The sequence below is a fragment of the Dermochelys coriacea genome, chromosome 4 (assembly GCF_009764565.3).
Source record: "Dermochelys coriacea isolate rDerCor1 chromosome 4, rDerCor1.pri.v4, whole genome shotgun sequence".
Taxonomy (NCBI): domain Eukaryota; kingdom Metazoa; phylum Chordata; order Testudines; family Dermochelyidae; genus Dermochelys; species Dermochelys coriacea.
In genome coordinates, this window is record NC_050071.1 from 40,373,422 (window position 1) to 40,389,599 (window position 16,178).

Here is a 16,178-nt window from a genome sequence, read left to right on the forward strand (position 1 = left end):
TGCTTTAAAAAAAACTGCATGTGTAAATGTTTGTGAAGAAATCTCTTGTGACTGGTTCCAAAATACCTGTGCACGTTTATATTTTAGAGTTGAGATGCCACACATGAAAATATTCCCTTCATCGACTCTACAGCCAAATTTTAAGGACCACGTTAAGAGAGAAACAAAGATCGGCAAGTTAAATGAACAGAGCTCTTCAGAGTGGCTTAATCCAGATAAACTTGAGACAATCAGTATGCCAGTGTACAGTGCTGATAGCTCAGTCCACCCTTGTAACACTGAACTCTTAGTTGTGTGTGGAAAGAGAATGAACAATGATGAATTTCTCTCACCATCTCAGCTGCAGTCTCCTCATACAAGAACTCTTGGATCAAAGTCAGAGCTCGCATCATTAGTACAACAAAATCTGTTAGAACAGTCCCACACAGAGCTGTCCTCATCTGGTGAATGTGCTGTTCAGTCATTTGGTAGGACTAATAATCTTCAGAGTCCAGAAGTAATTTACCAAAATCTTCCACCTCCTTTACCTCCAAAGAAATATACTCTGAATGTTTCGCTGGGATCAAAAAATGAATCCACAGCTGATTTAAAATTGCCAGAAGTGTTGCAGAGTAACCCTTCAAATTTTGGAAGGCAAACAGCTATTGCTTCAAAAACTGCATCAGAAGGTGCATTTACAAATGAAGAAAGATTTAAAGAAACATTTCAAGGGAATGAGCACACCATTCACAAACTGGATTCCGCACCTAGCTCATCAGTTAATGACTGTCAGACTGTATCTGGCAGTATTTTTAATAAAGGATCTCAACACACAGAACCAAGCGCTAGCTCTCCTGATGCAAATGATAGTGTATGTCTAACAACCTATTTTTCAGTAGATAGCTGCATGACAGATACATACAGGATGAAATACCATCAGAGACCCAAGCTGTATTTTGCCAACAGTGGTGGCTTCCACAAAGATAAGCATCTACCACCAACTGGACTAGATCTGGGCATTGTATACCATGGTACTCTTGATTCTAGTCATCCCACATCTGAACAGAGATACAAACCTAGCATAGAAGGCAGACATTGCAACAGGTAAATTTTCAAATCCATGTCCTCCTTATGCATTTCGCATGGACTTCTCAATGTTTGGGGACAAGTATCCAGAGCTCAAAAGCTTGTCTCTTACCAACAGAAGTTGGTCCAATAAAAGATATTACCTCACCCACTTTGTCTCTCTAATATCCTAGGACGGACACAGCTACAACACTGTATACTTAGTTATCCTGTCAGCCATGCTTTTAAGAGATATGACTGTTTAAATGATTCTGCAAATCTGGTTGAGCAGGGGAAAAGGTGCTAAAGTTTTGGCCCTATGTTCATGGATTTGTCTTTTTTTTTTCTTGCCATAACAATGTTTACCTCCATGTAATGATGCTGAATAAGTTTGTAAGTCTGTTACTAATGGTCCCCTTAAAAGTGTGTGCTTTTAATTAATACCTAGGTAGATCAGTCACATACGAGATTAACTTAATAAAAAATTGTTCATTTTACTGGAGAACTTAATACACTTGTGGCTTAGTGCCACAGACTGAGAAAATGTGTAAATTAACCTGTAATCCTTTAAACTAGCTAGTGATATGCTGATAAGTACAGTACCATACATACCGTACATATCAGAACATCTGCTTTATGGAACCAGTTTTCCCAGTGAGTAACAATGTTCCTGTTTCTTCATCTGACTTCTGTGAAAGTCTACCTTAATTTCCTTTATCCTTTAAGTGTCTTTTTTAATGCAAGTTTACCCAGAGAATTGGATTTTTTAGTACTCAAAATGCTGCCTTAATGAATGATTTTACAAATTGGTCTAGTCTACATGGACTGGAGACAGTTACAAGGGAATTAAAATTTAATTATCCTGAAATTCCAGTTCCATATTTGTACTTTTTTATCCAACTGTTTGCTCCTTTAACTTTAAATTCTAGTCAGTGTTCCACAAGCAAAGCTGTGATACTTTAACTTATTACTGAAATTTAATTTAGTTATGTAAGCTACAAATTAATATAGTAGTCTGCAATGTGCTGTAGAAATGAATATATTTTAGGATATGAAGTTTCACATGTACCTACAACAGATTAATTTAAGAAGCAGTACATTTACATTAAAGACCTTAGTCTTCAGGTCAGATTGATTTTGCAGCTCTATGCAAACTCATCCCTACTGTGTATCTACCCATCTGTCTTTTCCCCTTCCCTCTTGAAAATACATCACTGTGGTTCACATAAACCTGAGCAAATTTATGGGATCTGTCAGTCAGACTTACTGTTACAGAACTTTTTATCCCCAGCTAGCAGTCTCCCACTCCAAAACACTTCTAGACTCTATTTTCAATGAATGGCTAAATAAATCTGCACCCTTTAGGGAGGTTCAGAATTCAGCTTCACTGTAATCCATTCATGCTTTGTACCATTTGTTGGCCACTGAAATAACTAATGTAACTTGTAATGAATACTATCAAATCAGGACTGTGTAAAATGAGTAGTTGAAGTTCATGCCTTTCTTAAATGTAAAGGAAGGTGCTTAGATTTTTAAAATTGGGTGGTACTGATTACAGTTAAGTGTAAAATGCCTTTTAGTTCTGAGCTTCATGCTACATGTGTGTTATACTTGCCCTGTGGTCAGACAGGTTTAAATGTTTTTGTACATTATGTGAATTAGTGCTTCAGCCAAATGGTGACAATCATGTGTATTTTAAGTTATCCAAAATATGAAACAGAAGCTGTGCTTACTTTGCCAATCTCCTACCATGAATTCAATCTAAGTTTTGTCATTTTTAATATGCTACCATGATATGCTGCAGACCAAATATCTCAAACCAGCCTCTTTACACTTTTCAGTCACCCAGTAGCATTTGAAAGAATGAATCTGGAATTGATATTGTTACATCTAAAGCAAATACATTCAACATGTATGGATATGAATGCAAGTGAAATTGAACCTACTGAAATCCTTACATTTTGAATAAAACTTGGTGGGGAGAAAGAACTTGATTTAAAAATACTTGACGTGTTTTTGGAACATTCCCACTTTTGTTTTGTTAAAAATAGCTTTGACAAATTTTTAACCCATATCAGATAGGCATTACTTAATGTACACAGCTACTTAATTAAAATGTCATCTTTTAAAAACTTATAATACTAGAACTTGTCAAGCTTTTCCAGAAATCTTTTATTTGAAATTGCAGTAATTTAATGTATGAACAGCACAACACTGAATACTATATAAGAGCAAAGTTAATGTTCTTAAATGTGCATAGCAAACATTCATACTTCTATACAAAGGAACAAAGTGAATGCCTATTATTTAACAAGTGAATTTGGTTTCTGGAAAGGTAGTGAGCATAATGGGGGAGTTTATTCAAGAATAGCTTCTTAGGTTCTTCTGGAGTTCTGAAATACAACAATCTTCATTGAAGTCACTTAAATGAACTTTGTCTTTCCCGGCAAAATCTTTTGTATAACCTGTTTACCAGATAAGTTTTATGTGCACTATTATATTGACACCTTCAGTTTTTATATTTACTCTATAGGTCCTGTTTATTTTTTAACTAATGTGTGATCTGATATTGATTTAGCTACAGTGCCTATTTATTTTTTTATAAATGTCCTGGTTATAGATTTGTATAAGAACAGACATTTTGTAATGTGTTAATGCATTTAACAGGTATTGTAACTAATATTTTTCAGTCTTTAGAATTTTATTTTCATGCCAAGTTGCATTTTCCTGCTTGTTCAGACTACTAGATAAAAATCTAACTACTATTGTAGCTGCTATCTCTAGTCTCTGTATTGTTTTAAACAGGTGATTTAAAAGTGGTGGAACACTTATCAACTAGGTACTTGAGAGTAGTTCTCAGCTATCTAATTTGAACAGTGATGATGTATCTTCACTAAACCATATTAGCTACAAACAGTGTTTAAAAAAAGCTTGCTTAACATTGCAGAGCATAAATATTGAAGTTGCCCAGATCTCATGTTTGAACTGTTTTGCTGTAAGTGGGGGTGGGAAGAAGTCTTCTGCTAGTTGCATTCAGGGTCTCAACATGTATCAGGCAGCCTCTGTTATTATCACCCTGTTTTTCCTGAGACAGAATCCTGAAGCTGCTCTGGGCCACTTTTTTTAAATCCATATTTTAAAATGAACCCCATACATACTGTGTTTTGTATGTTAATGGTAAAGTGTAAGGTTGTTTAAACCATGTCCTTTTTGCTGTTACAGCTTACTTAAGCATTGACTACACCAGCAGGAAGCCCATTTGTATACAACTTTCGTGAAGATGTGCTGTGGTTGACATGCATGGAGAAAAGCTGTATAGCTAGATAAGAGCTGCTGGTGTCATTAATGGAGGGGTGGGCAAACTTTTTGGCCTGAGGGCTGCAACACAGTATGGAGGGCCAGGTAGGAAGGCTGTGCCTCTGCAAACTGCCTGGCCTCTTGCCCCCCTCAGAACACCTGACCCATTCTTTCCTGCCCAACCCCCCCTGCTCCTTACTCCCCCTGCCTCTAACCACCCACTTAAAGCTCAGTTGTCAAAGGACCACTATGATCCTGCAATACTTCCCCTACTTACTTCAACTAGAGGAGAGGTGTCCCATACATTTGTTAGAAAGAGCTGCATTCCATGTTCCTTTAGACAGTGGGATAATTTCAGTGAAGGTATAGCAGGAGCATGCTCCCCCCTGGGGACAAACAACTGTGCTAGCACACAAACTACAGTGCAGCAGCAATGGCTTGAGTAGCATTCTAACAAACCAGAGAGGCTCTGGGTATGTAGTTGGTGGTTAGTATAAACTAACAGCCCTGAGCAATGTAGTTATACTGACCTAATTATGTCAGTGGTCCACCTTCTCCCATAAACATAGCTCCTGCCTCTCAAGAAGGTGGAGTACCTATGCCAACAGGAAAAGCCCCCCTAGGGGTGTAGGTCATATCTTCACCAGTGTAGCCCTTTAAACGCAGGCAAGCTTTAAGCAGCCAGGCTTGCCTTTTTACACTCTACCTAATTACAATGGGATTCTGATGTCAAAATCTGCATGATCTTTCAGAGGAGATGTAGTGATTAGCACAGAGGAGGACCCCTTTAAATACAGGGCCCTGTGTACCTACAGGTTATTCCTGTAGGGAAGGATAGTGGTTATCAGCCAGCACAGTAACTAGGGTCCTGTTAGGTAATTTAAGAAGACACCCATAAAACCTTATTATGGCCATTACCTGTCTCAGGACAGCTCCTATAAAAAGCCTCAGAGGGATAGAGCTGCATGGAAGTGTTGGAAAGAGGGAATTGATCTTGCCAGGCAAGAAAATGAGGTCATACCCAATTAAAAAAAAAAGTATTTGTGGCACCTTCGAGACTAAACAAATTTGAGCATAACCTATAAAACCTGAAACCTATAACCAATAAACTAACCCACGAGAAACCAGGCAACATCTTCCTACACAATTCTATTTCAACCCATCACTTCTACAGAAGGGGCTATTCAGCCAGTCTGAAGTTCCATTTTTTTCAATTGATCTTTATTCAAAGACTAAACATTATGTAAAAGACAAATGAGCAATCCATCTTACTGCCATGGAAACTAGAATATCCTCAACCTTTGAAGTAGTTTACATTGTCATTGAAGTAAATAGGCTATAAATGAACTGGACCCCCTCAAATCAGTACGTCCATGAATGGATCAGTGTATCACTAGCACTCAGTGGCTTAACAGTTTTGAGAGTCATTTCCCATTGTCCTGTTACATGCATAGTCTTCCTCTTCCAAAGTATGTTTTCATAAATAGGGATCATCATCTTGAATAGGAGCTGCCACTATGAGGAATAGAAAAGGCAGGTTACACTTTCAGTGGTATAAGGTCAGTAGGAGGGGAAGAAACGAAATAAGCACAAGTTTACACTTAAAAAAAAAAACGATCAACCTCAATAACTCAAGGCTGTGAAAAATTTTGCACCCCTGAGCACCATCCATCAGTAGGTCAACCTAATCGTCTGTGTAGATGGGGTTAGAATTATGGCCTCTTGGAGAGGTGAATTAACTACATAGAGGGAAAAACCCCTTCTATCAATGTAGGAAGCATCTATACCCATAGATTAGGTGCTGTTTTCAACATACTAAAGGGAACATCAGACTTAAATTACCTTTATACCAGGACAGTGCTGTTTGAGCTATAAACCTATCAAAGTTTCTAATGTATCTACTTAAAAAGACTTTATATTTAATACTAATATCTGTTACCATCCAGATCAGGATCTGTCAATAATATCACTATTTGAAATTTAAACACCTGAAATTTGCTGTTATCAGCGATAGCACTGTGGTTGCTTGACATGTTTGTTATCATAGATTTTTCCTCCTTATCTCTGCTTGAAAGTTCAAGTTTCAGAGTTAATTTCTGTCACATATGAAGCACAAGAAAAACAACTAGAAGAGGGAGAAAAAGTAAATGGGAAAACTGCCTGAACAGAACTTTCTTTAAATTCAAAAGCTTTTCAATCTATTTTTGGTAGAAAGGTTGTTTGTCAGAACTTTGGTTTATTCACCATACTTTACCTAATCAGAGCTCTAGTTGCAGATTTCTACTTTAAGACACCCAACTAAGCTTAGTCACCTCCAGTCTTACATGTGCCAGCACTCTGCTCAACATAACAGTTCTCCCTGAGAAAGGGAAGACTGTTTTTAAACCATTTGTGCTTCTTTGTACCTTAAGGCTGCAGGAGCAGATTAGGCCTGTGGAACAAAATTAGAGTAGATTCAGGATTGCTAACTTGTACTATTTCTAACAGTTCCCTAAGGAGCATTATTACACCAAGCAGGTTGCAAACTACAGCACACTTCAGCCACATCTTTCTGTCCTGCCACGTTCTAGAAAAAGGGTGGAGAAGGGAAGGTAGCACAGAGCCAGGAATATGCCAATGAGATCACAGACAGAGTTTGGCCCTGTGTGTGCCAGCATTCCTTTTGCAAAGGGAGTAATGTTTTTCTATGCTTGCACATTTGGATGCCATTTGAAAAAGCCCTGCCAGGTGTATAAAATATTGCAATTATCATTAACAGAGAAGCAAGATGCGACAGGACGTTCTTTTAGTCAGTAACATTGTTAAATAAGGCTTATTCGTCATTTCCTACCCACAGAAATGGAGACAGAACTTACATTTCTACTCTGACCTTATACCTTCTAATGCAAGCCATGATCAGAGAGCTCTGTACTCATTTTGGATATCTTGGACTTATGAATTTCTACACGATTCCTAAATCTAAAATAGAAATGATATTCAAGCAAGACACAACCACTCAGGAAAAGTATATTAGCAATGGTTTCAGAGTAGCAGCCGTGTTAGTCTGTATTCGCAAAAAGAAAAGGAGTACTTGTGGCACCTTAGAGACTAACAAATTTATTAGAGCATAAGCTTTCGTGAGCTACAGCTCACTTCATCGGATGCATTTCGATGAAGTGAGCTGTAGCTCACGAAAGCTTATGCTCTAATAAATTTGTTAGTCTCTAAGGTGCCACAAGTACTCCTTTTATATTAGCAATGGAGAGCTTTGCTGTTAGTGATATTCATTATAGTGCCATTACTGATACCTAATGGGAAATTAACTTCTGCACTTACCCTTTATTGACAAAGCCACAGCTATAAAGATGCTTTGTAGTTTAGCTAAGCATCCTGTTGCAGATATTCACAGTCAAGTCTGGAAATCTCATGAGTAATTGGCCAGATGGAAACTGCAAGGGGTTTTATTTGGAAAGAAGGGATGGATGATGGTGGGTATATGTACATACACATACACACACACACACACACACACCCCCCCCCCCCCACCAAAAATGTATGTTAGAAGAACATAAAGGTTGAAAAGCCAAGCAGTCTAGTTAGGAAATGCCAGAATTAAGACAACTTTAATTCAGAACCCTTGTGCCTATGAATCATATTTCTTCCCACTGAATTCCTGGCTCATTCAGCACACAGGATGGATAGTGCTCACTTAATGAGCAACTATTTAATATTATGTTCCCATTGTTCAGTGTGCAGCCCCATGCCTTATTTCCTGCACCTTAATCAAACCCTCCTCATGGGCTTTTCTTTGGCACTCATTACAATTGACAGGCATTCTGGCATTTCCTAACTAGCTTGACTTTGCATCCTCAACAATCCTCTTAATATAGGATGTGTCATTGTCAAGGTTTCATTTAAAAAAGCTAAACCAAAACTATAGTTTCCATCATGTGGCTTCACACTGACACTCAAATGGGTCATCAACAGGGTTGGGACATTTAGATTCACAGCACAGACCTCTGTCACTTGAGCTAACAGTGTAACTGATAGACTGTCATAGACTGAAAGCAAAAGACTTTACCACTTGCATAGATGCTGACAGCAGAAGAATGGTGACTCCACTGCAGATTTTGGAGGGGAGTGCGACCGAGTAAGCACTGACCTTTCCCTCCTTCCCCCTTATACCCAAGCTTGACCCCTTCCTGTCCTGTTCCCCACCCTGGTTCTCAGTCTCATTCTCTTCACTTAGCCCCAGTCACCACTGCTCATGCTGGTTACCCTGTCCAGCCACTCAATTTGACTCTCCCACCAAATCCTAGCCTGGGTTCCCTAATCCGTCCCCCCGGCTCCCAGCCCTGCAATTCTGGCTCATGTTCCCAGATCAGGTAGCACCCAGCTGTCTGGGCACCGCAGGAGGGCACTGAGAGCCGCACAAAGACGCAAGCTCCCAGCTCTCGGTTCTGGTGCCTGGACCCGGACCCACGACAGCGCGAGGCAATTGCAAGGCAACTCCCGCTCAGCACCGGGGCGTGGCCTGCTCAGAACCTTCCCAGTTCTCCGCTGCCAACAAGCCTCGGCCGAGCGCGTGCAAACCGCAGCGTTTCAGAAGTTTACAAGGCGGCTGAATTTGCACAGGAACAGCAAACGGCAGCTCCTGACACCAGGCGGCCCCGTGCTAACGTGCGAGTCCCTGCTCCACAGCCTGGCCACACCTGGGCTGCTCCAAGAAACAGCGGCCAGAACGTTCTTGGACCTGGGCAAAGCAGTTTGCCGTCCCCGCGCCGCCTGCCTGAGGCGGGCGAGAGGCGCTGGGCACGTCGACCCCAACGTACACGCGACTGCCAGGAGCGCCGGGCCACACCCCGGCCGGGCCGGGCCGGGCCGGGCCGGGCCCTGCTTCCCACACGTAAGTGAAGCCCCTTGAACCGCCGCCGCCGCGGGGCTGCCCAGAAGAGCGGGGCTGCAGAGGAGGTGGGGGGTGCAGCGGAGAGCCAGCGGGGTTTTGCCGCAGGACACAGGCCGCGGAGCCAGGGTGGGGCCGGGGCCGGGGCCGGGGCCGGGTCTCACTCACCCGCGGGCTCAGGGCAGCAGATAGACGAAGACGAGCAGCGCCAGGTCGAAGAGGACGAAGAGCCACACGTCGAGCCAGTAGGACTGTCCGGAGAGCGACAGGGGGCGGCTGCAGTCGCCATTCGCCACGCTCGGCTCCGGCTCCGGCTCCGGCTCCGCCGCCTCCATCGCTCCCCGTCCGCGCTAGCTCCGCCTCCTAGAGCGGGGCGCTGGGCGTGGCCCCATCGCTCACGCGCGCCTGTTGGCTCCGGGGCAGGGGCGGCTCTTTGCCCCAATGAAAGCAGCGGGCGGCCGCCGGCGGGGCTGGTCACGTGACAGCGCTGACGGCTGGGCGGGGGGCGGCGAGGGGGCTTCCGCGGGTCACTCCGGCAACGTATCTGCCCAGCCGGCTGCGCTCGCGGCCCGAACTACCAGCCCCGTGTCGGGGGGAGCCGGGCGCCGCAGGCCTCGCGCTGCCCCAGGCCGCCCGTGCGTCAAAGCTGCCGCGCCCCGCCCCGCCCCGCCCCGCCGTAGCAGAGAAGTAGACAAGGAAAGAAGGCTGTCGGCCGGGTTCAGAGCCGCGTAAGCGTGAGCCTCCAGCGAGAGACGGCTGAATTGGAGTTAATCCGCAAACTGGATGCAGTTAACTTAGGCTTGAATAGAGACTGGGAGCGGATGGGTCATTACACAGAGTAAAACTATTTCCCCAGGTTTATTCACCCCCCCCCCACCACTGTTCCTCGGACGTTCTTGTCAACTGCTGGAAATGGCCCCCCTTGAGTATCACTACAAAAGCCCCCCCCCCCCCCCCGCTGGTAATTGCTCACCTGACCTGATCACTCTCTTCACAGTCTGTATGGTAACGCCCCTTGTTTCATGTTCTCTGTGTATATAAATCTCCCCCACTGTATTTTCCACCGAATGCATCCGATGAAGTGAGCTGTAGCTCACAAAAGCTGATGCTCAAATAAATTTGTTCGTCTCTAAGGTGCCACAAGTCCTCCTTTTCTTTTTGCTGTAGGCAGAGGTAAGTCAAACTCCTACACGAGCTTCCGAAAACGTCCACCCAAACGCAAACCCACAAGGCATAAAGCATCCACTAGCAAATTCTCCTATAGGAGCATGTTATTTCATAGTTGCCCGTTCCATTGATTTTGCATGTCCCTTTGGCCACTACCACACAGGAGAGTTGACTCGATGGATCACAGCTGTTCTCTGATAAATACATTCTTACGTTTCTATCATTATTTTTAAAAGAAATTACTGCCTAAAATATGTAACATCAGTGAAACATTCCTTCTTCCGTTCCATCCATCCCAGCCTTCCAAAGGTGGCAGCAGCCATGCCAGGATGGAAGGTGGCTTTAAGAACAATGATTACCAGCCCGTGCTTAGTTCCCGTTTACACTAAATGGAAACTGTTAACCCAAAATATTTTTAAACATGATTTAGTTTTGTTTTAGTCTAGCCCAGGAAACCGTATCAGCACCTTTCTGGGAAGAGCCATATTATAAACAGTTTTCCTCTAGCATAAATGGGACTCTAGAGAAACAAACTTGCATAATATTTCAACTATCATACACGTTTGTATCAGAGGTTCATGGAATCTGAGATGGTTTCCAATTGTCCTCATGTGGCTGAAACTCTGTGGGTCTTCAACACCATAAAGAAACCATTAGATGTCTACACCTCTTCAACAAGACTGCTACTCAAACTATTTGATGGCTATAATCCAACCTGTTCTACTATATGGGAATGAAGTCGGGTTCAGTTTAAAACTAGACATAAACCCTGGTTGTCACCTAGCAAACTACCCCACCACAGTGAAATATGCAAGCCTGGGGTACACTCTCGCCAAATATAGATTCAGTGACCACAGATTAGAGGTTGTAAAGAGGCAGAGATGAACCAGAATAAACCCAGAGAGGAGAGCCTATGCAGCCAATGCAAGAGAGGAATTCTGAGATAAAGAAATACTTTCTACTAGAATGAAAAAGAGAATATATTCAAAATGTCAGGCATCAGAAGACTTCTAACCAAAAAGTGACAAAGAAAAACTGTGCTTGATCTTCAAAGAAAGGAGCAAGAGATGGCAGAAATGGCATCATACTGTTTAGCAACCTGCCACCAGATTAGGAATTATTATTGTTCTAACTCTAAAGAGCTAAAGGTAACTCAGATCTACCAGTGACAGAAGGCTCAAAGTCACTTTCCCCAAATTGTGCTGAAAGCCTTTTAGAGAAATGTGCCAATAAATTTCTGAATAGTAATACTGGAACCCTCAGCAAAGAGAACTCTCAGCAATGGACCTGGAAGGCAGGTTAAATCAGTTTTGGCAGAGGCTTATAGTTGGTGTTGTTTTTTTTGGGGCAAGCAGTTAGTCAATAGGTTTAAGGTTGCTTCCACTGGGAGGAGAAATTGGCCTCATCAGTAAGAACATAAGAACAGCCATACTGGTCAAGCCAAAGGTCCATCCAGCCCAGTATCCTGTCTATGGACAGTAGCCAATGCTAGGTGCCCCAGAAGGATGAACCTAACAGGTAATGATCAAGTGATCTCTCTCCTGCCATCCATCTCCACCCTCTGACAAACAGAGGCTAGGCACACCATTCCTTACCCATCCTGGCTAATAGCCATTAATGGACTTAATCTCCATGAATATATCTAGTTTTCGTTTAAATCCTGTTATAGTCCTAGCCTTCACAACCTCCTCAGGCAAGGAGTTCCACAGGTTGATTGTGCGCTTAGTGAAGAAGAACTTCTTTTTATTTGTTTTAAACCTGCTGCCCCTTAATTTCATTTGGTGGCCCCTAGTTCTTATATTACAGGAACAAGTAAATAACTTTTCCTTATTCACTTTCTCCACACCACTCACGATTTTATATACCTCTATCATATCCCCCCTTAGTCTCCTCTTTTCGAAGCTGAAAAGTCCTAGTCTCTTTATTCTCTCCTCATATAGGACCCGTTTCAAACCCCTAATCATTTTAGTTGCCCTTCTCTGAACCTTTTCTAATGCCAGTATATCTTTTTTGAGATGAGGAGACCACATCTGTATGCATTATTCAAGATGTGGGCATACCATGGGTTTATATAAGGGCAATAAGATATTCGCCATCTTATTCTCTATCCCTTTTTTAATTATTCCTAACATCCCGTTTGCTTTTTTGACTGCCGCTGCACACTGTGTGGACGTCTTCAGAGAACTATCCACGATGACTCCAAGATCTCTTTCCTGATTAATTTTAGCTAAATTAGCCAACATCATATTGTATGCATAGTTGGGGTTATGTTTTCCAATGTGCATTACTTTACATTTATCCACATTAAATTTCAGTTGCCATTTTGTTGCCCAATCATTTAGTTTTGTGAGATCTTTCTGAAGTTCTTCACAGTCTGCTTTGGTCTTAACTATCTTGAGCAGTTTAGTATCATCTGCAAACTTTGCCACCCGTTTACCCCTTTCTCCAAATCCTATTCAACTTATTCATAAATTATTGGTGCTAGGACTGACCCTTGGGGAACACCACTAGTTATCCCTCTCCATTTTGAAAATTTACCATTTATTCCTACTCTTTGTCCCCTGTCTTTTAACCAGTTCTCAATCCATAAAAGGATCTTCCCTCTTATCCCATGACAACTTAATTTATGTAAGAATCTTTGGTGAGGGACCTTGTCAAAGGCTTTCTGGAAATTTAAGTACACTATGTCCACTGGATCCCTCTTGTCCACATGTTTGTTGACCCCTTCAAAGAACTCTAATAGATTAATAAGACATGATTTCCCTTTACAGAAACCATGTTGACTTTTGCCCAACCATTTATGTTCTTCTATGTGTCTGACAATTTTATTCTTTACTATTGTTTCAACTAATTTGCCTGGTCCTGACGTTAGACTTACCAGTCTAATTGCCAGGATCACCTCTATAGCCCTTTTTAAATATTGGTGTTACATTAGCTATCTTCCAGTCATGGGGTACAGAAGCTGATTTAAAGGACAGGTTACAAACCATGGTCCACAGTTTCACATTTGAGTTCTTTCAGAACTCTTGGGTGAATGTCATCTGGTCCTGGTGATTCGTTGCTGTTAAGTTTATCAATTAATTCCAAACCTCCTCTAGTGACATTTCAATCTGTTACAATTCCTCAGATTTGTCACCTACAAAAGATGGCTCAGGTTTGGGAATCTCCCTAACATCCTCAGCCATGAAGACTGAAGCAAAGAATTCATTTAGTTTCTCCGCAATGACTATCATCCTTACAAAAAAAAGGATTCTGGGTGGACTCCTCCTGAAGGTCGAAACAGCAGCCTGGATTTCTACATAGAGTGCTTCCGCCGATGTGCACGGGCTGAAATTGTGGAAAAGCAGCATCACTTGCCCCATAACCTCAGCCGTGCAGAACACAGTTCCATCCACAGCCTCAGAAATAACTCTCAGGTTTCAGAGTAGCAGCCATGTTAGTCTGTATCTGCAAAAAGAAAAGGAGTACTTGTGGCACCTTAGAGAAATTTGGTAGTCTCTAAGGTGCCACAATTACTCCTTTTCTTTTTGCAGAAACAACTCTGACATCATAATGAAAAAGGCTGACAAAGGAGGTGCTGTTCATATTCCGACCTATTCATGATGACAACAAGAGGCTGCTAGGCAGCTCTCTAACACCACTTTCTACAAGCCATTACCCTCTGATCCCACTGAGGGTCACCAAAAGAAATTACACCATCTGCTCAAGAAACTCCCTGAAAAAGCATAAGAACAAATCTGCACAGACACACCCCTAGAACCCCGACCAGGGGTATTCTATCTGCTACCCAAGATCCATAAATCTTGAAATCCTGGATGCCCCATCATCTCAGGCATTGGCATCCTGACAGCAGGATTGTCTGGCTATGTAGACTCCCTCCTCAGGCCCTATTCTACCAGCACTCCCACCTATCTTCAAGACACCACTGACTTCTTGAGGGAACTACAATCCATCAGTGATCTTCCTGAAAACATCATCCTGGCCACTATGGATGTGGAAGCCCTCTACACCAACATTCCACACAAAGATGGACTACAAACCATCAGGAACAGTATCCCCGATAATGTCACAGCAAACCTGGTGGCTGAACTTTGTGACTTTGTCCTCATCCATAACTATTTCACATTTGGGGACAATGTCTAACTTCAAATCAGGAGCACTGCTATGGGTACCCGCATGGCCCCACAGTATGCCGACATTTTTATGGCTGACTTAGAACAACACTTCCTCAGCTCTCGTCCCCTAATGCCCCTACTCTACTTGCGCTACATTGATGATATCATCATCATCTGGATCCATGGAAAAGAAGCCCTTGAGGAATTCCATCATGATTTCAACAATTTCCATCCCACCATCAACCTCAGCCTGGACCAGTCCTGGTGCTAATAAGCGATGGTCACATAAGAACCACCCAATACCGGAAACCTACTGACCGCTATGCCAACCTACACGCCTCCAGGTTTCATCCAGACCACACCAGAGATCCATTGTCTACAGCCAAACTCTACGATACAACTGCATTTGCTCCAACCCCTCAGACAGAGACAAATACCTACAAGATCTCTATCAAGCATTCTTACAACTACAATACCCACCTGCTGAAGTGAAGAAACAGATTGACAGAGCCAGAAGAGTACCCAGAAGTCACCTACTACAGGACAGGCCCAACAAAGAAAATAACAGAACGCCACTAGCCATCACCTTCAGCCCCCAACTAAAACTTCCTCTCCAAAGCATCATCAAGGATCGACAACCTATCCTGAAGGACAAGCCATCACTCTCACAGATCTTGGGAGACAGGCCAGTCCTTGCTTACAGACAGCCCCCCAACCTGAAGCAAGTACTCACCAGCAACCACACACCACACAACAAAAACACTAACCCGGGAAGCTGTCCTTGCAACAAAGCCCGTTGCCAACTCTGTCCACATATCTATTCAGGGGACACCATCATAGGACTTAATCATATCAGCCACACTATCAGAGGCTCGTTCACCTGCACATCTACCAATGTGATATATGCCATCATGTGCCAGCAATGCCCCTCTGCCATGTACATTGGCCGAAATGGACAGTCTCTACGTAAAAGAATAAATGGACACAAATCAAACATCAAGAATTATAACATTCAAAAACCAGTCGGGGAACACTTCAATCTCTTTGGTCACTCAATTACAGACCTAAAAGTGGCAACTCTTCAACAAAAAGCTTCAAAAAACAGACTCCATCAAGAGACTGCTGAATTGGAATTAATTTGCAAACTGGACACCATTAACTTAAGCTTGAATAAAGACTGGGAGTGGATGGGTCATTACACAAAGTAAAGCTATTTCTCCACGTTTGTTGCCCCCTTCCCCCCCCCCCCACTGTTCCTCAGACATGCTTGTCAACTGCTGGAAGTGGCTCACCTTGATTATCACTACAAAAGGTTTTTCCCCACCCGCACCCCCGCTCTCCTGCTGGTAATAGCTCACCTTACCTGATCACTCTTGTTACAGTCTGTATAGTAACAATGTTTCATGTTCTCTGTGTATATAAATCTCCCCACTGTATTTTCCACTGAATGCATCTGATGAACTAAGCTGTAGCTCACGAAAGCTTATACTCAAATAAATTTGTTAGTCTCCAAGGTGCCACAAGTAGTCCTTTTCTTTTTGTATCTCTATCGTCCAGGGGCCCCACTGGTTGTTTAGCAGGCTTCCTGCTTCTGATGTACTTAAAAAAAATTTGTTATTACCTTTTGAGTTTTTGGCTAGTTGTTCTTCAAACTCCTTTTTGGCTTTTCTTAT

At 42.7% G+C, this 16,178-nt stretch overlaps 1 protein-coding gene and 1 long non-coding RNA gene across 4 annotated transcripts in view; one reads left to right on the forward strand and one right to left on the reverse strand.

Annotated features, from left to right (window-relative positions):
* Positions 1-4,046, forward strand: part of USP53 (ubiquitin specific peptidase 53) — a 64,018-nt gene extending 59,972 nt beyond the window's left edge. For all 3 annotated transcript variants that reach the window (XM_038399225.2, XM_043513426.1, XM_043513427.1), the window contains one exon: positions 88-4,046. In XM_038399225.2, the coding sequence (XP_038255153.1) occupies positions 88-1,087 (1,000 nt within the window). In that variant the 3' untranslated portion in view covers positions 1,088-4,046. The remainder of the gene's footprint in view (positions 1-87) is intronic.
* LOC119854578 lies at positions 3,196-9,853 on the reverse strand. The gene is made up of 2 exons (XR_005292525.2): positions 9,392-9,853; positions 3,196-5,856 (listed from the first exon to the last, which is right to left on the reverse strand). It is a non-coding gene; the product is annotated as an uncharacterized LOC119854578 (long non-coding RNA).
* Positions 9,854-16,178: the final 6,325 nt, after the last annotated feature.